Source organism: Anolis sagrei, chromosome 5 (genome assembly GCF_037176765.1).
Source record: "Anolis sagrei isolate rAnoSag1 chromosome 5, rAnoSag1.mat, whole genome shotgun sequence".
NCBI classification, from domain to species: Eukaryota; Metazoa; Chordata; class Lepidosauria; order Squamata; family Dactyloidae; genus Anolis; species Anolis sagrei.
In genome coordinates this window covers 169,038,294-169,063,933 of record NC_090025.1, presented here as the reverse complement: position 1 = coordinate 169,063,933, position 25,640 = coordinate 169,038,294, and the positions used below count along the sequence as shown (strand labels likewise).

At 38.9% G+C, this 25,640-nt stretch overlaps 1 protein-coding gene across 2 annotated transcripts in view; it reads left to right on the top strand.

The window, feature by feature from the left end:
• The window catches only part of ABTB3 (ankyrin repeat and BTB domain containing 3), a 299,555-nt gene that overhangs the window by 258,922 nt on the left and 14,993 nt on the right, over positions 1-25,640 (top strand). Inside the window, exons 5-11 of one of the 2 annotated variants that reach the window (XM_067469220.1) lie at positions 297-462; positions 3,401-3,490; positions 9,248-9,349; positions 15,561-15,654; positions 15,749-15,884; positions 19,196-19,416; positions 21,384-21,562. In XM_067469220.1, the coding sequence (XP_067325321.1) occupies positions 297-462; positions 3,401-3,490; positions 9,248-9,349; positions 15,561-15,654; positions 15,749-15,884; positions 19,196-19,416; positions 21,384-21,562 (988 nt within the window). The remainder of the gene's footprint in view (positions 1-296; positions 463-3,400; positions 3,491-9,247; positions 9,350-15,560; positions 15,655-15,748; positions 15,885-19,195; positions 19,417-21,383; positions 21,563-25,640) is intronic. The other variant, XM_067469221.1, reaches the window with a different exon arrangement.

Sequence of the window (25,640 nt, the reverse complement as noted above, 5' to 3'; positions counted from 1 at the left end):
TTGCTGTTGTTGAGAGCCACAAAAGGCAATATCCATCAGGTGCAGATCTACTACAGCTGCATCTCTATGCTGGGAAACTCTCTTTGCTTCTGATGGAACACAGCCTTTATCAGGGAAACAATAAACTGGCAGAGAAGGACCTGTTAGGAATAGCTATTGTCATAAAGATGGCTTTTGTTTCTAAATCCTCCTTGACAGATTTTAATACAGGTTGTTTGTAGCAATGGTGCTAGATGTCATTCACCAGCAAAATGTGTCTATGTTGAAATAAGCACTGGAAATTTTTGAATTTGCAGAATCGATGACTGCTTCTGTGCTTCTCGGAAACTGGACGCAGTGGCTACAGAAGCAAAGTTCAAGCAGGATCTGGGTTTCCGAATGCTGACCTGCGGCCGTACCGATCTGGTCAAACAGGCTATCTCTTTACTGGGCCCTGATGGAATTAACAGCATGAGTGAACAGGTACACAAATCCAAAACTTGTTATAAATTTAAAATGTGGCAATTGGAAATTATCATTTAACAACTGCAACAAAATAAAGAGCACCTCACTGCTATCAAGTTTTTATTTGATTAATTTTTCTGCTATTAGTCACTTTGAACTGCTGGACCTCACACACACACATACTTATACATATATACACACACATTTATATATCATTCCAGCTCTTCTCAGCCAGATGTTTTGGACTACAGCTACCATCAGTCCCAGTGGCCAGTAAATGAAAGATGGGAGCTATAGTTCAGAAAATATGTGGTTGCCAGATTGTAGAAGCTAGAGTACTCTTGGAGGTAAGAGCTTAATTCCCTCTCAAATTGGAGGGAAATCAAGAGCTTCCACTTCACCATCATCACATATTATTTTCATTCTGTTTCTGCTTACCCCACACTGGGACACCTTTAATCACATCCTATCAAAGTTAGTAATGAGGAAGAGTGGGAAACCTAAGAGAGGCTGTAGCAGTTCACTTTTGTTCAAGCCATCTGGGAAGATTCCCACTTCCTTCTCTGTCTTCCCTGCTGAATACAAACTACCTATGAAGTTTGGCTTCAATATACTGCTATTGAAGTAAGCTTGAGGACAAAGCAGGGAAGTGGGAGAAAGAAAGAGAAAATGGGACATTTTACAGATGGCTGAAAAAAGTGGGGTGACCAAAAATTAATTGAAATTCCTCCTGCCAAATTAGGACAGTTAGGTTGGATCTACAACATGCTATATCCCAGGATTTGATCCTAGACTATCTGCTTTGAACAGGATTATATGAGTCTACACTGCTAGATTATCTGATAAGTAAATAATCTGGAATCCGATCCTGGGATATAGGATAGCATAGATCCAATCTTAGAAGGTATGCCTATGGCAGTTTTCGAATGAATGAGATTGCTTTTTCCCTCCTCCCTCTTATAGCCATGACTCTTGTGCTGTAAGTGTACTTAACCATCCTTTCCTGACTGCATCTGTGACTAATACCATTGTCAAAGTAACGCTAATCACAAGGGATCTGTTGATCAGTTGCAGTGGGTATTTCAGATTAATATAAATTTGCAGCCAGGAGACTTTGTAGCGAAGGGTCAGCTAATCTAGTTTTCCTTCAAACAGGGTAGCATTTCCCTAGAGCTAGCAACTCTCAACATTGCTGTCTGGCATTTCATTTAAAATTAAATCACTATGTACCATGAACGAACACATAAATGTGCCAACTTCTCCAAATGTTACCAGTATTGGCAATGAGTCTAAAAGTGCCTGAACCTAACCTGTCAAGAAGAAGCTCATTAAAATGCTAGAGGAACATTTTCACTTAATAAAGAACAGTATTCAGATCTTGGGTTGTAGTCCCCCCCACCCCACCCCAAGAAAGTAATAATAGCATAAATCTGTGGGAATTAAACTCATCTAGGGGAACAAAGGGCAACTTTCATTTTAAAAAATCTTAACAAAGGTTTTTGTAAGATGATCTTAAAACATACAGAGTTTGCCCTCCACGTTTGCAAGTTTAACTTTTGCAGATTTGACTATTCACAAATTTGAAGAATATCTCTAGGAATAATTCAATCTTCCAGTGCAGTTCTATGATAAACGTCCATTAAAGTTGACCATACAGTTGCATTAAAGCAGTGGTTCCCAACCTTTTTTTTTTTAAAGCCAGGGACCACTTTACCATGGACCACTTTGACTAGGGACCATTTGACCTGGGACCACTGTCCAACATTAATACCAAAAGGGTTGTAAATCAGTTTTTGGTCAACTTTAGATTTTGTTGATTCTTTGGGGTGCTGATTTAGAAAATTGCATTGGACAGACCACATCAGCTCTAGTTTCTGATACAAAACATGCTCTATCCGGTAGTCATCATCTATTCGCCCACAGAAAACCATATTTAATAATCTACAGCTGATGTGGTCTATCCAAGGGGGCAGGGCTGGTCAGCGAGAGGGAAGGAGTGGCAGGCAGTGCAAAAGGAGCCAAATTAAATTAAATTAAGACGAAGGAGGCTCGCGGACCACATTTTGGTCCTCACAGCCCACTGGTGATCCGCAGCCCACAGGTTAAGAACCATTGCATTGAAGGAACTAAAGAGATGTTCTCTCAAATAAAAATAAGTGGTATCTTTGGAGGTTTCCCACTTTCATGAGAGTTCTTTATTCCTAGCCCCAGCAAATGTGGAGAGCTTCTTTTATCTGCATGTATTTTGATAAAGATAATATCCTTGTCTAACTGTTTGTTTGGCCTAAAGATCTAGTTTCAATGGTAGAAGACATAGGTGCACACTCTTCCACCCACACAGTTCCCCACTGTGGTGTAATGGGATTATTTGATATGGACTTATGCATGTATGGTTTGATTTATTTGCTTTGTGGATTTTCCTTATATCATTCCACCAATTTGGTGCTGTCCTTTTGAAATTCATTTATTATATTTTAAATCCTTTTAAACTTTTATCAATTTAATGCTCTTTGATTTTACGTTTAGCTATGTTTGTTTTTAATCTGCATTATAAGCTATTCTGGGCTTGGCACTGGAGAAAGGCGGAATGTGTATGTGTGTGTGTGTATATATATATATATAAACTATAAACTATATATATATTTAATAACCTTGTGTTATAAGTCACAGATCCCATGTCACTTGGGAAGTTCTGGGAATTATATTCCAAAAAAAGTAACATTTTCAAGCTGTCATCCAAAATATGTTTATTTTGTTGTCTTATTCATAGACTCTTCCAGGTCTGTGATTCTAGCAGGATGTACTTCTACCTAAATGTGAGTGGGATTTGGGTTAGAAGGGATTTTTTTTTATGCATATATGCATTACATATATATTTCTGCTGATATGTTTCTGCTGAAAGGATATAGTCAAAGTAACATTCTTTGAACAAACTCTTCAATATGTATTTACACAGGGTATGACTCCACTGATGTACGCTTGTGTGAGGGGAGATGAAGCAATGGTCCAGATGTTGCTGGATGCTGGAGCAGACCTAAACGCCGAGGTGAGGCTCTTCTTGTTATTGCATGCATTTTACGCCACCATGATTAAGGTATGGACATTGCTGAGATCCAGTGTTAAGGATGTTAATGCATGAAAATGACGTTACTTCTGAACTCCTGCCACCAAATACTCCCAATGTTGGACAGAGTTTTGTCTCCTCCTTGGCTTGGCTTGTCCTTCAGAATTAGCCTACTGTCCTCAGTGTGGTAGTGAACATTGTCCTCTATGAGTGTTGATCTAACATTCAGCTGCTAGTCATTTTTTGCACATGGAATTGTCAGGATGAATGGGATCTTGCAACTCAAATAGCAAGGGATGGCACTAGTTATGACTTTTATTAAAAGTTCTTTGGTATTTAGGGCTGGTAGTGGTATAAGTATGATCTCAACAGTTTGCACTACACAGTGGGATTTACTTTTGATAGAATAGCACTGCATGGCTGTCATCCTATTTATACTTTCAGGGGAGTAAACCCTATCAAAAACAGTGATGTATACTTGGGTGGCAAATATGCATAGGAATGTGATACATTTTTTAAAGAAAACATGCAAATGCTACACGACTCACAGATGAAAGATAAACTTGATCAAATTTGTTTTTCCTCTCTACAGCAAAACATATATATAGTTTATTCATCAAACAAGCTTAAACTATCAACTTCTACACATTATCATATTGTAGCTATCAATAATCATTTGTTACAGTTTTTTGAGAACATAAATATATTAAGTTTCTGAGCCTGCTAATTTGTGTTCCATTCCCTTTGTTTAAACTTGTTGGTGTTATGTTTATATGTGTAACTTACTGCAAATGTTAGCAATATAGGTAAAGGTGTATAAAATCAAGACAATTCTTTATGACTTCAAACATTACAGATGTAACATGGAGGAATAAGTATAGGACTGCACCCTCACCTCCATATGGCCATTTGGGGACATCACAAGCCCTGGAATGGTCTTGGTGAAAAGGAATTATGTGCATCTTTAAAAGCCTAATATATTCCAAAATATCCAGTTGTGAGGCTGTGAGATTATGGGATCTCTCCCTCTCTCCCCCCCTCTCTGCCCAGTAGAAGCTTTGGACTATAATTTCCATCACCCCCACACAACCTGATATGGTGTTTATGGACCTTGGAGAACCAGCACAATACCATGATTTTCAAGTTCCCATGACTGATTTTTTTTTTGTCTCTTTCATTCATTCACACACATATCTATCTATCTATCTATCTATCTATCTATCTATCTATCTATATTTGACCCAAAAAAAATCTGTCATGAAAGCCTGAAAATCATGGCATTGTGTTGGTTCTCCAAGGTCCCAATACACCATATCTGGTTGTGTGGGGATGATGGGAACTATAGTCCAACACTTCTACTGGGCATAGGGCTTGAGGAGGCTTCTGTAGACCTTTGTTGGGGAAATGCCCCATTGAAAGCATTAGCAGTTGCTTCTGAGTAGGCACTAATATCTCCATCAGTTTCAGCAGAGCAGCCAGCCAGTATATGTGTGTTTGGCATTGACAGTATATAACAGTGTTTCTCAAACTTTCTTCCTCCAGGTGTTTTGGACTTCAGCTCCCAGAAATCCCAGCCAACTTACCAGTTGTTAGGAATTGTGGGAGCTGAAGTCCAAAACATCTAGAGGAGTACAGTTTGAGAAACTATGGTATATAAAGATGACACAATAAAAGTGGGAAAGGGGCTAAAACTAATGTAACAAGACTTCTCGACTGATTATGAGTTTTGCTTCAAGATTTTAATTGCATCTTATTGTGAAAAAGTAGGTTGTAGCTTAAAAAGTAAAGCAGAACAAAATTATATACCTGAATTAAAAGAGATAAATACTTTTGAAGTGCCAAACAACAAGCCAGTGTTTGACTTCATTTGCACAGTTAAATCGGGTTTTATTTAACAGGAATTACAGATTGAGTATCCCTTATTTGAAATATTTGGGATCAGAATGCTTTTGTAATTCAGATTTTGGAATACTTGTATCTATATATAGGTACATAATGAGATCAATACAAGGGAATGAAATGGCTGCTGTATAGCTTTCCTATACAATATTATGAGGAATGGTGGGGATGTGGGAAGATTTAGGTGCCCCCTGGTATTCTTTTAAATGGCATGCTAAATACAACATAAAGTTTAGCCTTCATTTTTCTTTGGGGCAGACCTGCTAGGGATGTAAGTTTGTTCCTCACATCCCATGCCTAGTGAAACTTCCCTTTCCCAATTATTTATTAATCCAAGGAGATTAGTGCCCTTCCTCTTTATGTGTCTCATCCTTGATTTTTCTAATTCTCTAATTTTAATATGTATTCTAAGTGCTCTCTCTCTCTCTCTCACACACACACACACAGAGAGAGAGAGAGAGGGGGGGAGAGTTAATTACACATCTATCTTGGCCCTTTTCGGTTCTTGCTTTTCAAACAAATAAATATATACTAATTTGTTTTAGCTAAATCAACTAAGAGCCACGTGGCACCAGGAGTGTAGCTACAGCAGAGTCAAAATGAAGGCATGCTTCCCATTGAGAATTCTGTCATCCTCATGCCATTTTCTTCAGTGCCAAATTTCTAGCATTGTGGAAAGCAATGTGAAAAGACCTTGGGATTACAGCTGATCATAAATTGAATTGTTGCCGCAAAGAAGAGAAGTGAAAGTTTAGCCTTGATTATCAGGAGCATTGTTTCCAAGTTGAGGGAACCACTGTGCTATTGTCAGCACTGGTCAGACCTAATCTGGAATATTGTAACCAGTTCTCAGTGTGTCATTTTAAGAAGGCTATAGACAGGTTGTGGCAGGTTTAGAGAAGGGCAGCAAGAATGATAAAATATATGGAGAATATATGAGCAAAGGTTGAAGGAGCTAGGCTTGTTCAGCTTGGTGAGGAAAAGCCTGATTGCACTCGTTAGGTACTTTGAGGAGCATCACAGTGAGGAGAAGGCAGACCATTTCTCTGTTGCCCAAAGGCTAGTGCCATATCTCATGGTTTTAAGTTACAGGAGGGTAGATTTCTATGGAACCTTAGAAGGAATTGTTGGATTGTAAGAGCAGTTTGGCAATGAAGCAAAGGAAGATTGGTTTTTCTCCTTGGGAGAAAAAAGAGGGTGGATGGGTCCTTTTGAGGATGTCTTACTTGGACATTTTGCTCTGAGTTGGAGGTTGAACTTGATGACCCACGATACCATCTCTATAAATCGAGGATTCTATGAATCATCTACACCAAGAATTATTAAATTTCCTGTGTTCACATTCCCTTAGTAATTTTACCTATCTCAAATATTTGGAGGCCTAAACAGTAGTATTTCAAAATGTTCAATTGAAGTTTTAAGTTATTGTAATGATGAAACTGTGGGGATTTAAGCAGAAATTCAATTGAGGGGGCAGAATTCTTATTGGAGAGACATGTTGTCTTTTCCTCTTCCATACCAATGTGCCACTGTAATGGTTGTGCAATGACACAGCGTGTGAGATGTATCCAATAGTCAGTTCAAACTTCAGCACACCCGTTTTTTAAAAGATGTAATTGCTGTGTCTGGAATGGCCAAAATACAGTTACAATCCTGAAATTGTTTTGCTCTCAATCACAAGAGATGGGCATTCCACTTGCTTTCACACTGAGTAAGCATAAGAATTGTAAATACATCGCTCCTGCATAGTTTGCTGCCCTTTCAATTTCCTTGCTTACCTTGATACAATACAAAGCAGCCTTAGATGGAGTGCTCAGAGCTCATGTTGAGTTTCATGGACATCCTTTGTTATGTGAAGCAAATGCATGATTGCAGTAGCAACTGCTCTCATACACTCAGAACAATCAATTACAGCTTCTCTGAAGAATCCTCAAATCCTGCTGCTTGCAGTTAGTTTAGGGCCATCAACTATTTTTTTCAGGGATGGACAAAGGCGCAAGAATATTTTGAGAACTCAACTAATTTAAAATCGTGTTTGGATCTCTTTCCTGTCGAATTGTGAATGAAACAGAGAGCTATTGGCAGGGACTAGTCAGCATGTGCCTGCTTAGCTCAGATCTGTTGAAGTCAGTTAAAACCATCTGGTGCCAATATGGGCCTATCTAATAGTATTTAAATACGACCTCACAGTAAACCAGGGTGGAGAAATTGTGGCCTGTAAGCCATATGTAACTTTCAAAGTTGTTTGTGAGGCTACCACCAAAAATTATACAAAAATAACTTGTTGGAAATTTTTGCTATATTTTCAAACCAGAGAATGACATTTTTACAAATAGAAAGAAAATAGAAATTAGAGAACTATTCTCGTTGAAAAGAGACCCTGAAACACTCAAAGAAAGACCCAAAAAGATATTAAAATGCCTTCCTTGGCCCCCAAGATGGAAAGGTCAGCTTCTTGGTGGTTAAAAGTGGAAAACCAGGGCTTCAGCTGGGGAATATAGCCACCCAAGGTCCCAAGAGATGAAAGTGCAATTGAAGCCAATATGGAGCCATAGTTTAGTATTAACACTCTAGAGAAAACACTGTAGGATCACTGGCCCATGCACACAAATTGGAGTCCCCTATTGCTTTTTTCCCATTTTATATTAACTACAGTTTAGTGTACCAGTCACACCTTGCAAACTGGTTAATTTTAATACAGATTTGCGTTTATGTTCACTTTAAACTGGGTTTTATACTACTATATAACTAACCAATAAAAATTAACCAAGGATTAAGGATTAGAAGTCACACTGAGATGCAATTAACCTGGAATGGAAACTGGAGCATTCAATCTCCTTGCAACCATGTAATGAAGGGGGGGGGGGGTGCCAAGACATAGAATTACCGAGAATCTTTCCCATAATGCCAAACTGTATCATTTATCACTAATTAGCAATAATTAGTTCATTGAGGATGTTGGTCCAGTCTACTGAATCCTTTCTCCCCTCCCCCCCCCCCTTTTTGCTATATCTGCACTGAAAGTGCTCTACTTTAGCTGTTTACCAATGTAGGTAGAAAGTAGTGTCCAAATTGGGTTGTTGTAAATTTTTCGGGCTATATGGCAGTGTTCTAAAAGCATTATCTCCTGACGTGAGGTTGTGACCTCACAACCTCTGAGGATGCCTGCCATAGATGCAGGCAAAATGTCAAGAGATAATGCTTCTAGAACATGGCCATATAGCCTGAAAAACCTACAACAACCCAGTGATATTGGCCATGAAAGCCTTCGACAATACAGTGTTCAAATTGTCCTTTGAGAAGATTGTTCCCCATTTCTAATCTTCTCATCCAGAAACCCAGAAGGGCTGTGATTGGGGGGAAGACAATTCATTATTGCTACTCTAGACAATTGGTTGCTCACCTCTTAACCACAACCAATCAATAGAGCTTCCAGGGAGGAAATAGGCTAGCAGTTCTGTACCTTTAAGAGAATGTCAAACTACACCTGCTGAAATTGTATTTCAGGCAATTGTTAAAGGTACAGGATCTCTGTTCAGTTTTTCACCTAGTAACCCTACTAATGAAATGTGACAGTTACAACTGTTATATCTCAGCAGTCTGTAATCAGTTGCAACAGCTATAATTGTGTCTTTCAATTAAAGGCATAGAAGAATGTTCAGGAAAGTGTGTGTTCCTGCTATAAAATTTTAATTGGATGTTGTTTCTTGAATGCCTTTTGCATGCTTTCTTGCCTTCTTATATATACTGGAGTGTGTCCAGCATTCTGGCGAGTTGTTTTGATTAGATACAGTTTTTCTCCAGTCATTTATAAAAGAAAACTGCTTTATCTGTTTATAGGTTGTCAGTACTCCTCATAAATATCCATCCGTCCACCCCGAGACCCGCCATTGGACTGCTCTGACATTTGCTGTATTGCATGGACATATTCCTGTAGTCCAGGTATTGCTGTATTTCCCTTTGCTCCATCTCATGTTTAATTTCTCACTTTTAGGTTTGTATTGGCACTCATCCCATACTTGGCCACCATTCTCATAATGGTTCCTCTTGCTTCTTCTTTGTTTGCTTTAGATGTGTCTGGATATACTTTTATATATATAATAAACTATTATATATAACTATAGGTACTACTGGTATCCTAAACATATTTACTGTGGAGTAATTCCTGTTTTGTGCAGTAATACTTACTTCTGAGTAAAAATGCATAGGATTGTGCCATAAGCCAATATAAAACTAAAACAGAGTCATCCTAAAAAAAGGTTGTAGCCATCAGCTCCTTTTGTTACTGCTCAGCCATGTGTCCTATGTATCTGTTTATGTATTATTCTTTCTTGTATCAGTGAAAACAATGTAAGATCTCTATCACTCACAACTGGACCCAATGCTTTCTTTTACAGGCTGAGTTTCCTTTTTTCAAAAATCCAAAAGCCTCTAAAAACTGAAACTTTTGGCTTCCTCTCCCAATTTCTGCTTTTGAAGAAAAGGGGCTAGTCACACATTCAGCTCAGACTTGAGTTTTCCTCAAGGAGTTATTGCTTCCCCACAGTTGGAAATTTGGTGAGGGAAAGGGAAGTGGGGGAAGACTGGGTTCTACTGTCAGATATACACAGATGCCCTGTAAAAAGCAGAGAGCTGTGGGGAGGGAAAAGGCCCAAATGCATCTGGCTGCTGCAGATTTTCCTTCTGCTCTGACCAGTGACAGAATAGAGAGGGGGCCAAGCAGAGCATGGATTGGCTGAGCAGCTTGAGCTTTGCAACATTCCCTGAGTTTGGACTCTTCTCTTCCTTGACACCTCCTTTTCAGATATGATTTGTGTAGTTTTTGCAGCAGAACTCATGGACCTCCACCTTCCTTTTCCCACATCAAAATTCTAACTGCAGTGGAGCAACAGCTCCTTGAGAAAAACCCATCAGGGCCTGGATGTGTAACTAGCCGTCCTTCCTCCTTTGCCTCATTCACTATTTATATGCAAATACAAGTTTTCCAAAAAAGAGAGAGATTTTTTAAAGCCCTCTGGTCCCAAATATTTTGAATATGGAAGGCTCAACCTGAAAAACAGGCAAGATTGAAGCTGGGTTCAGTGAAGGACTCAAGAGATATTTTTCTCTCCAAACATTTTTCTTTACATGTGATTCACCAAAGCTTCAAAATAAACAAAAAGAAGAGAAAACATTTCATGCAATTCTTAATTAACAAGTGAGATTAATGACTTTGTGATGGTGTTATGATCACAAATTTAGATGGCTTTGAAAACGATAAAGCAGATTAACAGCTTATTGACCTTCCAATGATAACTCAAATCTGAGGCTTTTACATTAAGAAGCACTCCACTCCTGATTACTAGGTCCCACTTGTTATCTTTCAAAGGGCATCTAATTGATCTCTCTCTCTTAGCTGTGATTTAGAAAGGCAGTTGTTGCATTGTTATCCCAGTTCAGGCATGACTGCATGATGTTAGTTGCTGGTGAATGGATGTGCTCATACAGTACATCCAATTACCATATCCCTCATGTTGTTCATCATTTTCTACTCTCCAAGCTGTTTATGCAACTGATATGGCTAATGGTACACTGCTCAGCCTACTAGCTATCATATCAGTGCAATGCATCCCGACTTTCTCAGAACTAAGTATTGCCACTCTCACTCTCACTCTTACTAAATCCCCAGAGGATTAATTTCAAGCACACACTGCCCCATAAGCTTGTCAAATACTCAAATATGTTTTTGTCTTCAGTGACAAAAAGAATGCCTCAATATATCGAACAGTCTGCACATAAAATTATGTAAAAACCTTAATATTTTGTACAAAACTTAATATTTTGTTCAAATTCTTTGTTTTATTTATTTACGGTATTTATATACTGCCTTTCTCACCCCTGGGGGGACTCAAAGAGGTTCTGTGCACAACACCCTTTTTCTGCAGGGATTTTTTTTTTTAAAAAAAAATCTTTGTGGAAAAACATGAAACACATGTGGAAAACATTAAAACTGCAAAAATGATTGTAGTCAACCCAATTGACCTGGTTGAATTTTCCAGAACATTGAGGTTTATCAAGTGGCAGATAAGCAAAGCAATGATATATATTTCCAGTGCTCCTTGCTACTCCTAGAAAACCCATTTTATTGTGAAATTCTCCAGTTTCATTTATAGAATTTTATCATTTCTTGCATGATGTTAGCAAGCTATTATTTATTTATTTGTTTGTTTGTTTTTCTCCCACTTTTCTCCCATGGGTGGGAGTCAAAGTGGTCTACATAGCTAAAACAGCATTAAAAATTCAACAAAACATCATAAACCACAGGAAACAAATAACACACAATACATATAAAAAACAGATAAATAAATTACAGTGAGCCTCATTAATAATTTCCCTAATTTTTTAATGTCACATATTCACATTCTTATAGGATGGCAGTGGCAAACCTCTGGATAAATCTTTCCCAAAACAACCCCATAATAAGAGTCACCATACATAATAACAACACAGTCCTCCTGTGTTTTTCTTTTCTTTTTCTCCACCTAATTTTAAAGTTAATAAATAACCTCTAGCAAGGGATTTCAAAAATAGTTACACAATGCATTTTGTTTTGTGGATCACAGAAACCTATAAATTAAAGCACCCCTAGAGAGAGGTGACAACATTCACACACAACACTACACTATCAGCTTTAAGCCAATTGCATTCACCACGCTGAGCTCTCAGATTATTTGTGCCAGTGTGGCCAGTCTCCACTTACATTTCTCCATTCCTTCTTTTAATATTGTAGATTGTCAAGTTTTTATTGAATAGAAAGTGGCAAATAGAGAAATGGTCCCAAATGTGGCATGACATGGTGGGTGGAGGATGGCCTGGTCTCTTGACTTGCTCCCCTGTCCAACATAACAATATGGGCTTCTGCTTCTTTTCCCTCTAATACGGGGTTGCCAAACTCATTTTCACCAAAGATCACATCAGTCTTATAGTTGCCTTCAAAGAGCCATTTGCAATTGTAAGACTGTATAAGTGTATGTTGTCTTGGCATTAAAAGCCTCATTAGCCACATAGGATAAATGTCAGGGCAGGCTGGATCCAGCCCATAGGCCATGTGTTTAACATATGTGCTCTAATATCTCTATCTGGATTTTTTAATTATTTGTTTCAGAAGGATTTTGTGATCTTAAATATTGTACAGTTACATTTTGAAAGGGATTGTTTACACACAGGTCTAGTTCTTGGAATCTTCTTTAATGAAACAGATCTTAGTCTATTTAGGGCCAATCCCTGCTTAAGAAGTTGGAGCAGTTGTGCTTGTGGACTGAGTAGAAGGGAACATGGCTCAACATGGTGGGGGAACATCCTTCTACTTGGTCCGTGAGCCACTTGTAGTTTGGAGGCACCCATGACCTACTGCCATCTTGCATAGGAAAGGTGGGCAAGTAACCTACATCAGTAGATGTTTTTATGGCTACATTTGTTTTAAATATAGCGAGGGTTGGGTGGAAATTCTTCGAAATCTTCCATTCTTATCTCTTTTTATTTTTTGACATCAATTTTGTTTTCCTCCCAAAAGTCCTTTTGAATAAAGCCAAGATGTATTTCCTGCAAATTGCCTTTAGATGTGATCCTCAAGACCATTTTGTGGCACACAAGAATCAAAAATGTTTTCTAAAACTTAATCCTTTGTGAGCTGGAAGACATGTTTGGGGGCTTTATTTTAGGAAGCAAACAGAGTGACTTCTGGGCCATTTCTTTTATTAAAAAGTGCCCCTATTCCTGATAAGGCTCTGTAATAACAAACAAAATGGTGAAAATGCCTCCACATTTCCTAGAGGGCATTGGGGTGGGGGGGAGGGAGTTCAGCAGAAAGAGCGATGGTAGCGTGGCTCTCCCAAGATCTCATGAAAGGCAGATGCATCGCTCTTTCCTCTGACTTTTGCCCTTTGATCTACACCCATTTCAGTGACCAGGTTTTTCTGCAATAAACTTTGGAAGAAGGAGTGCCAAAAAAGGTCAAAAATCAAGCAGAAGTTAGCCTTTGCTTTTCTGCAGAAGTTGCATTTCCCACAAGTGTGGATTTCTGGTATGCTTCAAAGTGAAGCATTTTTCTGGTTATTGCACATGTTTAGGTTATATGTTAATGGTGCCTTTCATTGATGTTTGCCCATGACAACTATTAGGATCATGAAGAATGCCAATTTTTAAATAACTTCCAAGTCGGCATTAGAATATAGTTAACACGCCCTTTTCTCTCATAGGTCTCAGAAATAATTTACCATCTAATATCTCCAAATGCACATTTTAATGCCAATAATATATATCTTGGGTTTCTGTGAGCTTTCTGGGCTGTATGGCCATGTTCCAGAAGTAGTCTCTCCTGATGTTTCACCCCCCTCTATGGCAGGCATCCTCAGAGGTTGTGAGGTATACCTCATAACCTCTCAAGATGCCTGCCATAGATGGGGGGAAAGGGTCAAGTGAGAATGCTTCTGGAATATGGCCATGCAGCCTGGAAAACTCACAGCAACCCAGTTTCCAGCCATGAAAGCCTTTGACAATATATATCTTCTTTACATGAAAGCTAAGTGGAAATAATTGCAAAATATACATGTGATAGAACTTTCAAAAACTCCCAAAATGCTCATCCCAGTGCTTGGGTATCCATGGAAGCATTGAGTCTAGAAGGAATCTTCAGAGCCACTAGGATGGTGACTGAAGCAGACATCAAGCTGGTCACTACAGAAAAGCTTTTGGTTAATTCAGGGATGGACAAAGTACATGTAACACCGGGATTGTGGTGCAGCTGGCTGAGTGTCAGCTGCATTAAGATCACTCTGACCAAAAGGTCATGAGTTCGAAGCCAGCCCGGGCTGGAGTGGGTGTCCAGCCATTGTGTGGCCCGTTGTCGACCTTTGCAACCCGAAAGACAGTTGCATCTGTCAAGTAGGAAAAAAAGGGACCACCTTGTGTGGGAGGCAAAATTTAACTAATTTATGAGGCCATAAAGAAAGAAGACTCCGGGGAATGTGGAATGCGGAAGAACTTCATCGGTGTCGTTGATGGACGATGAAAAGCAGCAGCTCCCCTGACGGCCAGAAAAAAAAGTTAAATAGCCTTTGTCTGTTAAATGTTGTTTGTCAAACTGGCATTGAATGTTTGCCATATATGTGTTTACTGTAATCCGCCCTGAGTCCCCTGCGGGGTGAGAAGGGCGGAATATAAGAACTGTAAATAAATAAATAAATAAATAAATAAATAAATAAATAACCAGGGTGGTTTTTAGAGCTTCAGGGCCCCCAGGGAGTTTTTTTAAAAAAGTTTTTAAATGCCCTAAAATTATCTCTATGGGATAAATAGGCAAGTCTACATATATGGATACTCCTAAACCTCCCTCAAGGTGCCAAAGCTTTTCTTTTTTTTTTTCAATTTCTTCAAAAGAATTTTTCAAAATGTCCCAAATGTCTTTTTGTATTGCAGAGGGGTTTTGCTCTTCCCCCAAAAGAAATATTTTTCAGCAACAGATGTGGCCCTACAAGGTCTCCTGGAAGCTAATTTGGCCCTCAGTCTTTCACAGTTGCCCACTCTTGGATTAATGGGAAGTTGAGAGATATCATATCAGTTCTGGGAACTTTCTTAGGACTGAGCCTCTTCCTGCGTAATGTTAGGGGTGGTGGTTAAAATCGGAATGCGAGTTAAATGCAGTAGGTCCACTGCTATTTCTGAGGCCCAACATTGCTAAATTGGTATCAAGACAAGGGCGTATAGGTCCACTACTCCAGAGTTTTCCTTATCCACAGTGCATTTTAAGGAATCAAGAGAAAGCAAGGAATCAAGGAACAAAATGCCGGACAAGCAAATGCATGAACGGGACATCACATTTCATCCAGTATTTTCCTTCCCTTGATACTTGCGATTTTACAATGTGGCTGCCCCTGCTCACAAACCTGCTCCCTTCCTGATGCATGATATACTATCTGAGTGACCTCCAGTAGACACCAGGCTGAAAAATACATCCTTGGTTGTAAATATGTAATCAGTCATAAGCCCAGTTGGAAATTGGCCTTGAATTCAGTTGGCTTTGAACCTGCCCAGCTTCCTTTGGCATCCAGTTAATCTTCAGGAAGTTGCAGACAGGTATAAATCATCAGCTTTAAATGGTGAATTTCCTTTGTAGTTGTTGCTGGATGCAGGTGCCAAAGTAGAAGGTTCGTTGGAACATGGTGAAGAAAACTATTCGGAAACTCCCTTGCAACTGGCAGCAGCTGCTGGTAAGGCTTTTCTGATCAAGCTGTTTAATAACTCCCTAACTAAGAAGATCCACTTGAAGAGGTCTTTTAAAAGTCCTCATTTCTTATTCTACAGGAAATTTTGAACTGGTTAGTCTCCTTTTGGAACGAGGAGCCGACCCCATGATTGGAACCATGTACAGGAATGGCATTTCCATGACGCCGCAAGGTGATATGAACTCCTTCAGCCAGGCGGCTGCACATGGACACAGGTAGAGTTGGGAGAGCCCTAAGGAAATGGCTACGGTAATTCATGTGCACAAGATGGTGTGAAATATTGCAAAATCTGTGAGCCGTGCTTCCATTGCAGGTGTCAGTCTCTGCATTTCTAAGTGTGCTTTTCAAATGCTGTAATGTTGCTGTGTGTTAAATACTGGATAAAAAGTTGTCTCAGCAATGATAACTTAAAGGAATGTTCATATTCAGAGGCAGTGTATCTGAACATCAGACATTGGGGTCTGAGAAATTTTGTTTTATTCTGTCAATGGGGAGATAGGAACCATGTCTGATGTTAGCATTAGAACACAAACCAGGAGCCAGGACAAGGTAAGGGCCACTTTATCATAACCTGAATTGGAAGCCTATGGCACTGTTCCAGACAAGGAGTTCCAGTAGTCAGTCTAAGCAAATAGATAGCCATCTGCTGGGGATGCTCTGAATGCGATTTTCCTGCTTCTGGGCAGGGAGTTGGACTGGATGGCCCACGAGGTCTCTTCCAACTCTATGATTCTATGAGTCAAGTACAGTGTCAGATGGTGACTTTCAGACTCTAAAGGAACTATCTAGTGCACTACACCTATTTTGGTGATAGGGTTCAGCATCTTCAGTAGCTTCTTTAAGCTCTGACTGTAAAGCCCAGAGTGGATTCACTATCCCACAGACATGGAAGACTTCACTCACCAGTAATTAATTCCCAAGGGAAACTTGTCTAGGACACAATTTTTCAACTCTAAGCCCACCATGTGTTGTAAACGGCAGCTCAAAGAATTCCTGACCATTGGCCATCCTTCCTAGGGCTTCTTAATACCAAAATTCAAAAAAAAGCTGGGTCACAAAAGAACCACAAGATACCAGTTATATCCCTGGCATCTCTGACACCTTATTGTCTGTGAATTCCCAGAGACATCTGGCTGGCCCCTTCTGTGGAAAAGAGAGGTGAATGCCTGGTTTAATCTAGGAGGCCCCCTTTGTGTCCTTAATGGAATGATTGAGAGAGGAAGACTACGCATTAACTCTTCAAATCTGGCAGAAGTAAAAGTAAACATATTGTGACAATCCTTTGATCCATGTGTGCATCTGTACCACAAAACTGTGGAGTTGGAAAGCACCTTCAAGGTTATTTAATCCAACAAAAAGAACAGTATTTCTAACAGACATCCTGCTTAGCTTTTTCCTACACCAGCTGTCGGTGTGTCTTCCCAAGTTCTATTTTTGGGCTCCTTCCAAACCAGTCACAACGAAACAGGTGGCTATGGAGTCCTGCTCGTTGCTGAAGAGAGAAAAAAAATATTTCAAACATGGTTTTAATTTACAAATGAATGGCTTGGCAAATTCCATGAGGCATTTGAGGAAAATATGAGGAAAGAGGCTAAATTCACGAAGTAGCCCAATCTGAAGGACACATGGCTCCCTAAGTAAATATGAAATCATAAGTTTGTCAAATTTTGGAGAAATGGCTATGGTGAGATGGAGGAAAGAAATTCCATGAAGGTGTCAGTGTCTGAAGCAGTGTGAATTTAAGAGACAGGAGAACAGATAAATCACATGAAAGAAGATCAGGTTTGAGGTATGAGAGAAATGTTACCAAATGCACATCTATGAATATTTGGGACACAGAGAAAGTGAATCCAAGTGTGATTTCAGACATAATTCTAAGTTATTATACAAAACTTTAATTAAGAGCACCTCTGAATGTGAACCTGAAAGACATTGCAGTTGAGGTGAGGTGATAACAAGACTTTTGTTTGTAGTGGTCGATTTGTTATGATGCATTCACACATGCAAACCATGGCTTGATCTTGTGGAGTGATAAATGTGCAACATGTGGATGGTCTCTTAGAGAGGCAGAGGATGGACAATATGAGGGTGCCCAAAAAGCAATTGCACCCCAAACAAACCTTCATAGACTCCTAGATGGTTCTTCCCTTTGCCACAGCTCCTTTCCAGAACACTCACACTTCCTAATGAGAGAAGTCTGTTTCCATTCCATCATGATCGTGTCCACCTGTATTAATTGACACCATTCTGAATTGATACCAGTTCATGTTAACAGATATGTTTCCATGTTTCCAGGAGATCATAGGATTGCTTAGCATGTGTGGTCACTTTTGGAAGCTGTTTATAGCTTTTGTTGTGGCTTGTCACAGACTAGCTGTCCGGACTCTTCGAAATCCAAATTATGCATTCTGCACAAAATTCTGCAGCAAAATTAGCACTTACGGCTATATTAAGGAGTAAGAATTTACTATAGGTTCATTTTCACTAAGGGTGAAGAGTGATGCAACATTTTATAAACAGCATGTACAGTGTGTATGCAGCTTCGCTGTACTCAATGCAAACATTCCTTCCTCTTTCCAAGGCCAGGCTCTAAATAGATGGGCTTTACAAGTTCACAGTCATCAAAGCTGGCATCTGTAATGTAGCATTAGCACCTCTCACAATCCCAAAGTGGTACTGCAAGTCTTGAAGATTTGCAAGTAATTTTATAATTTTTTCCATTAAAAATAAAGAAGATGAAGGATGAACTTTGTAATTCATGTGGTGCTTTAGAGATAGACTGGTGAGTGGGTAGGATCTTACCAGAAATGAACTTTTGGAGAGTATCTCATTTGGGTTCGGTGCATCTACTGTTGATATTGATCTTTCTCTCATACAAAGCCAAAACTAAGCCAGATCCATATGATAAGTGAAGACCCACTGTGATATCTCATTGAATGTTAGATCTCTCTTCACCCTGAGAATACTGGATTGTGGTTATCATCTTGGCTACCATTGAATATATCTTCCTTTATTACATTGCATGGCATAATGCATCTGTCATTTCACTTAGCAAGAGAAAGGTGTTTCCTCCCCCTGTAAATACTCCCAGGCAGACACTCTTTAGCCCTTTGCTCTCGAAACATTGCTTATTCTATCCTCCACAGGACTGAACATGCGCAGCTAGCAAGATGTAAGCATATAAGGTAGGTGGGAGGTAAGGGAGAAAATGCACACTGGGCTTGATTGATAATTTCTAGCAGATCATCCATAGGGGATGACTCAATTGGATTTAATGGTGTCACAAAGGTGTAAACTTGTTGATGAAGAAGAGGAAGGAGTCTCTGTTTCAGATATTATATTGCACAAAATGGGGGAAAAGCATAGCTTGAAAGCTGGTTTGATAGAGAATCTAGTTAGACATTCTAACTAGATTTAGCATTAGCTAGATGACTGCTTCGCTGTAGATTAGCTTTGCAGCGAACAGTTCCAACCTGGTGGCCTTTCTCCTGCCCCCACCCTTGTCTTTTTGCCCTTTGATTGACAGAAATGTGTTTCGTAAGCTGCTTGCTCAGCCAGAGAAGGAAAAGAGTGATATCCTGTCCCTGGAGGAGATACTGGCGGAGGGAACTGACTTGGCAGACGGCGCTCCCGCACCTTTATGTGCCAGCCGCAACAGCAAGGCCAGACTGAAAGCTCTGAAGGAAGCAATGTATCACAGTGCCGAACACGGATATGTGGATGTTACCATTGACATCAGGAGCATAGGTCAGTTTTGGTTTCCACTGTGCTTTCTCTCTCACGAGAAAGTGTCAGAAACACGACTTGATGTGAGAGGCCTCTGTCACTTGTGCTGACAATTTCTTATTGTTCCCAAGTACTTGTCAAGCCAGAAACAGACAAGTTTTGAATGTGTCTGGGAAGACATGATCATTTGAATGTTAAAAATAAACTACCAATGTGACTAGATTTTTAATTTTTCACAGATTTGAGATTTATATTTGGGTCTGTAATTACAATTAGTTATGGATTATTATGTGAAATACATTATTTCAAAAGTGGCAAGAATGGCTTACAGACTGTGAATTTGGTAGTTCCTATGTGAGTTATATATCCTCCAGATCCATGTATCCATGTATTCGCCAACCATGACTTCAACTACCCATTGATCAAATATGTTTGAAATAATAATAATAATCATCTTTATTTATACCTCACCACCATCTCCCATAGGAACTCAGGGCAGCTCACAAAGCAAACAGTGGTGCCATACAACATAAAATACAATATATCAACATTACACATTTAATATCAGATGTATAAAGTTAACAAGAGCAATAAAATCAATAAAATATGGCAATAGTAGTTCATTAAACGATCCATACAATCAATGTATACAATCGAGATAATCTATAAGATTCCAAAAAGCAATTCTTTATTTTGTCATGTACCAAGCACTATGTTGTTGTGTAGACATACCCTATTATAGCTTCCTGCCATTTCACAGATCCTCAGGCTCTCTGTGATACTTGTTTGAGTTGTTCACCATTTTATAGGGACTATTTTAATATGACTTGAGCATCCATGGATTTTGGTATCCATGGGGGTGGGTGGTGGTCCTGGAAGCAAACCCTCAGGGATATTGGGAACCCACTTTGCTGTTCATTAATCTGATCGTGGAGAAAACAGTTACTAAGCAGAAAACCAATATTATTTGATTTTCAGTCAGTGCATCCCTATGTGATAATGAACACTGTGCCAGGAGAGATGCCCTGGAGATGCCCTGTTCTTTTTGGAAGAGGAGAAATGCATTTTTAAAGAATGTTTTTGTTTCACACAAACTTCTAATATTATCCTAGAGGAACAGAGGTGTAGGAAAATAGATCTTCACAACTGACCAAGGGACTAAGAGTCACTGGAAAGCTAAATGCCCATATCTTGGCAAGAGAGAGAGAGAGAGAGAGCTCAATTTAGCACTATTGGTCAAGTCAATAAAGAGGAGCTTTAGAAAGTGTGCCCCATGTCCCTTTGCTAGAAAGACGTTTCAGGTCCAACTACCAATTGCCCAGGGAAGGACATTGTGGCCCCCACACATTCACTAGGGCAGCAGTACTCGAAGTGGTGGTCTCTGAACTGGTTCTCATTCCTGCATTATTGGCTGCTGATCCATAACACGTTTCTAGGGCAGAAAGAGAAAAAATGTAATCAATGGGCACATACATGGTGCTGGTATGAACAAGAAATACTGCAATTGCTGATTTCATACATCAGATAACCTGAGAAGTACTAAGCTAAGGGACTAATGGGTGGGATTGTGTAAACTTGGTTATTTGTATATGTCAGGCATATGTTTTGGACCACAATGTCTACAATCACTTGGCTTACCTAGCAGGAGCTAATAGGAGCTGAAGTCTTGAACATCTGGAGATTTATTTTGTGCTCTCGAGGGGCATATGATTTATAAGCCTAATTTGTTTGATCAAAAAGATATTAATATATTTTATCAAAAACATTTAATTTTTTTAAAGATCCAATGATTGAGCAAAATGACATGGCACCTTTGTTTTAACAGAATTGTCTACAACAGATAGCAGGCTGGGATATTTATTCAGAATTAGATTCTTAGATAAGGAACATCAAGAATGGCAAGACTGAGATTTGAAATTTGACCCATGTCAGGAGGTATGTAAACATTCAGAGGCATAAACATCTAGGACAATTTCTGTTTTGAACAGGTGTCCCATGGACTCTTCATACATGGCTGGAATCCTTGAGGACTGCTTTTCAACAGCACAGAAGACCTCTCATCCAGTGCTTGCTAAAAGAATTTAAATCCATCCAGGAGGAAGAATACACTGAAGAACTCATCACACAAGGATTGCCTTTGATGATTGAGATCTTGAAGGCAAGCAAGGTAGGTCAAACTGTGGCCTCATTATAGTTGTCATCACTGTCAGTACCTATTTTGTTTTTCTTTGCGGGGGGGGGGGGGGGGAATGAAAACTTGATGTAATATATATAACAAAGCACAAAGACATGAAAAGGAAAGGAAAAATCTTAAACTATATCCAGGGAATAAACTTACATAATTTAAAAAATCACCATATGAGAGTGTAGTCTTTATAACAGCCAGTTTTCAAACATTTTTCAAATTCTTGAAATAAAAAAATGCTTATATCTGAATCTTATAAGATACTACATAAAACACACCTTTCTCAGATAGCATCCAGATTTCTGAACTCCAAATTGGCAGTTTCATAACCTTTCGTGTGATTTCTTGCCATTCCCAATCTATTAAAGAATATGACTGGGAGATAAATAAATGGTGTTTTAGCTTATGTATTGTCGAAGGTTTTCATGGACGGAATCACTGGGTAGGTTTTTCAGGCTGTATGGCTGTTTTCCAGAAGCATTCTCTCCTGATGTTTCGCCCACATCTATCCTCAGAGGTTGTGAGGTCTGTTGGAAACCAGGAAAATGGGGGTTTATATAGCTGTGGAATATCCAGGGTGGGAGAAAGAACTCTTGTCTGCTTGAGGCAACATTCCCTGAGGCAGCAATCAGCCAGGCTTTGAAGTTGCAAGGCCATTAAATGCTAATGAAAGTGGCCAATTGCAACATTCACACTTGCTTCAAGCAGACAAGAGTTCTTTCTCACACCCTGGACATTCCACAGCTATATAAACCCCATTTTCCTGGTTGCCAACAGAACTCACAACCTCTGAGGATGCCTGCCATAGATGCAGGCAAAATGTCAGGAGAGAATGCTTCTAGAACATGGCCTTACAGCCTGAAAAACCTACAACAACCCGACGTTTCAGCTCTTACTTTAATTCTTTCTCTTCTCCCATGATTTTGTTTATCATCTTAAATATTTAACCTCTCTTTAAACGTAAGTGCTAAACCTGCAGCTGAAAACATCACCCACCCACCCACCCACTGCAAATGGAGTACTCAAATGGAGGAGTTCTTCTAATAACATTATATTCCTCCTTCCATATGTAATTTTGTTCTTTCAGCTGCAGTTGAAAATTGTGAGAAGGGTTGATCATTCTGAACACAATAACCTACTACTTTCATCACTAAGGTTCCAAAGAGGTTTTTAAAATAATAATAATAATAATAATAATAATAATAATAATAATAGCATTTTAAATGAAGATATAATTGAGATTGGGAAAGGAAAAATGAGAAGGTTTTCTAACACAGATGCCTATTTCTGAGACTCTAAAACCTAAAAATATTAAAAGACCAGAACAAAAGTGTAATAAGGAAGAGAATGGAAACATCTTGAAAATATGGAATATAATGTGTGGGTGTTTTTTATACAAAATGCAGGAAATACAGCAGAAATTGCTGCCGCCTCTGAATGTGCTCACCTCCTCAAATGGAAGCACAATTTGAATCATACACACAGTGGGTTGGTTCACATACAAAACCAAGCATTGTAAAGCTTTCAGGTTACATGGCCCAATTTGTCTTTCTTTTCTACCTTCTCACAATATTTATCATCCCGTGGATTTGTGGTTGGCCTTCGAATTTTACCCACAAATCATCTTCAGACTGTGGTATGTAGCATTGGTTTGTTAGATGAACACAAACTGCAGTTTTCAGGGTTGGGTGTAAAATGATGGTTGGCTTCCAACCAAGAAGTCACAAATTAAATAAGGGTGTCCAAGGAGAAAGTAGAAGGGATTTTTTTTAAAAAAAAAAATCACGAACACTGGATTCATTCCTATAATACAAACTGATCAATTGGCTTTGACACCTAATGTATTTCCCAAATATCCAAATGTAGTTGTAAAAGAGAGAGAGCTGATGATCTCTATCTACTGCAAAAATAGCTTAATATTGACATTGATAGTGAGTGGGAGAGACACCAGAAGTCAGAGCCTTGTGGTAAAACAGAAAGTCATTCAGGTCACACAATCAAATACAAGAGACCAGAGCATCTGATAAGCAAATGAGAGTAGAGTTGAGCTTTATCTTATCTAGCTAACTAATGTCACAAGGAGATAACTGTGCACCTTGCTTTGAATTTCTTCTTTCTGACATTTCTCAGAGCTGTGAAATATCTTCCATCACATTTGTGTCCCTGCATTTAATATTTTTTTAGGTCGGCTAATTTAGCTTTTTGAGAAAACCCCTGGTAATATATTACATGGATTGTTGTTATATTCGGGCATTGAATGTCTGCCTTTTGTGTTTGGAGTCCAACCTGAATCCCTCCAGGGAGATAGAGTGGAATATAAATAAATTATTATTATTATTATTAATAATAATAATAATAATAATAATAATAATAATAATTACAGAACAGTTCAGGTTCCTTGACAAAGACTTACACCTTATGAATCTCTTTGAACAAATATGACGTATTTTAGTTTGTATAAATAGCAGTGTAATTAGTTATATGAGAACTGTCCTTAGATTGGTAAACTTTGTACCAAAATGGAGAAAAAGATTTGACTAAACTTGAGAAGACTGCTATATATTCAACACTTTTTAATTTTTAATTTTAATTTGATTTTTTTTAATTTTTCAAGCACAAATATAAGTTATCATTTTGAGGATATTACATTCATTGAGTACAGCTAGTTAGCAGGTGGGAATAATGATGTTTTTCTATGTGCCTTTTGCAAGTTTTATTTATTTCAGACTATTCCCTTGCTAACCCACTTGGAAAAGACAGATTGACTTGGTAACAGGGAATGGATAAATATTAACCTCGTACTTTTGTTTTGGCTCTCAGTTGAAAGCAGTCATATTTTTATCCCAGGAGCATAACTGAGAATTGTGCTCTCCCAGAGATTATAACAAGGAAGTGATCAGACAAGACAGTGTAGCTTTCCAAAGTCTGAAACAGGGGTTAAGTAGCAGCTCTCCCCTTTTTCATAGAATTATAGAGTTGGAAAAGACATTGTGGGCCATCCAGTTCAACCCCCTGTCAAGAAGTAGGAAAATCACATTCAAGGCACACACCCCCCACCCGACATTTGGCCATCCATACTTTGCTTGAAAGCCTCCAAAGAAGGAGCCTCCACCACAGTCTAGGGCAGAGAGTTCCACTGCTGAACAGCTCTCACAGTTAGGAAGTTCTTCCTCGTGTTCAGGCAGAATCTCCTTTCCTGCAGTTTGAAGCCATTGTTCCGCGTCCTAGTCTCCAGGGCAGCAGAAAACAAGCTTGCTTCCTCCTTCCTATGACTTCCCCTCACATATTTATACATGACTATCATGTCTCCTCTCAGTCTTCTCTTCTGCAGGCTAAACATGCAGAAGAGTACTTACAAACTAAATACGTTTGTAAGTATTGCTGTATCCTAAACTTTCAGTCCCTGGTTTCATAGGGGTTGGACTAGATGGTCCTTGTGGTCTCTTCCAACTCTATAATTCTATTATTCAAATGCCATAGCAGCTACAACTGATTACTAACACCATAAAAAGTGTCACATCTAATTATAATATTTGGTGGGAGTTTTGCACATTCTAGTCAATAACGGGAACTTGCCAATATATAAGTACAATACATAGTGTATGGAAATTCATTGAATTGCTTCAGGAAGTGTTGGCTTTTCTTAGATTTCTTGGACTCATCCTAAATAGCTTAGAAAATATCATTACTCTTATATTTCTTGAAAATATAGGGATTAAAAGTTGGTAATGTGCCTTTCGGGTGACATCTCTCTCTCTCTCTCTGTCATCCCCCCTCTGTTGAGTTGCAATCCCAAAACCAAAACAAAACCAAAAAAATCCCAAAGTTTTACATTATTTTGTCAAGCCCTTCAGGGCAGAGCAATCAGTACCTTGACTTTTTGCATAATCTTTGGTGTGATTCTTTTTTCTTCATGGGAAATGTAGTTACTTATCATCACTTTCAGCACTTCTGTATTTAAACAGCTTGGTATAACCAGGACCAGAAACCTTCATAAATTTGCATCTTATGTTCCCCATATGAGAAGCAAATATCAGGTATACTAGTATGGCATGCACAT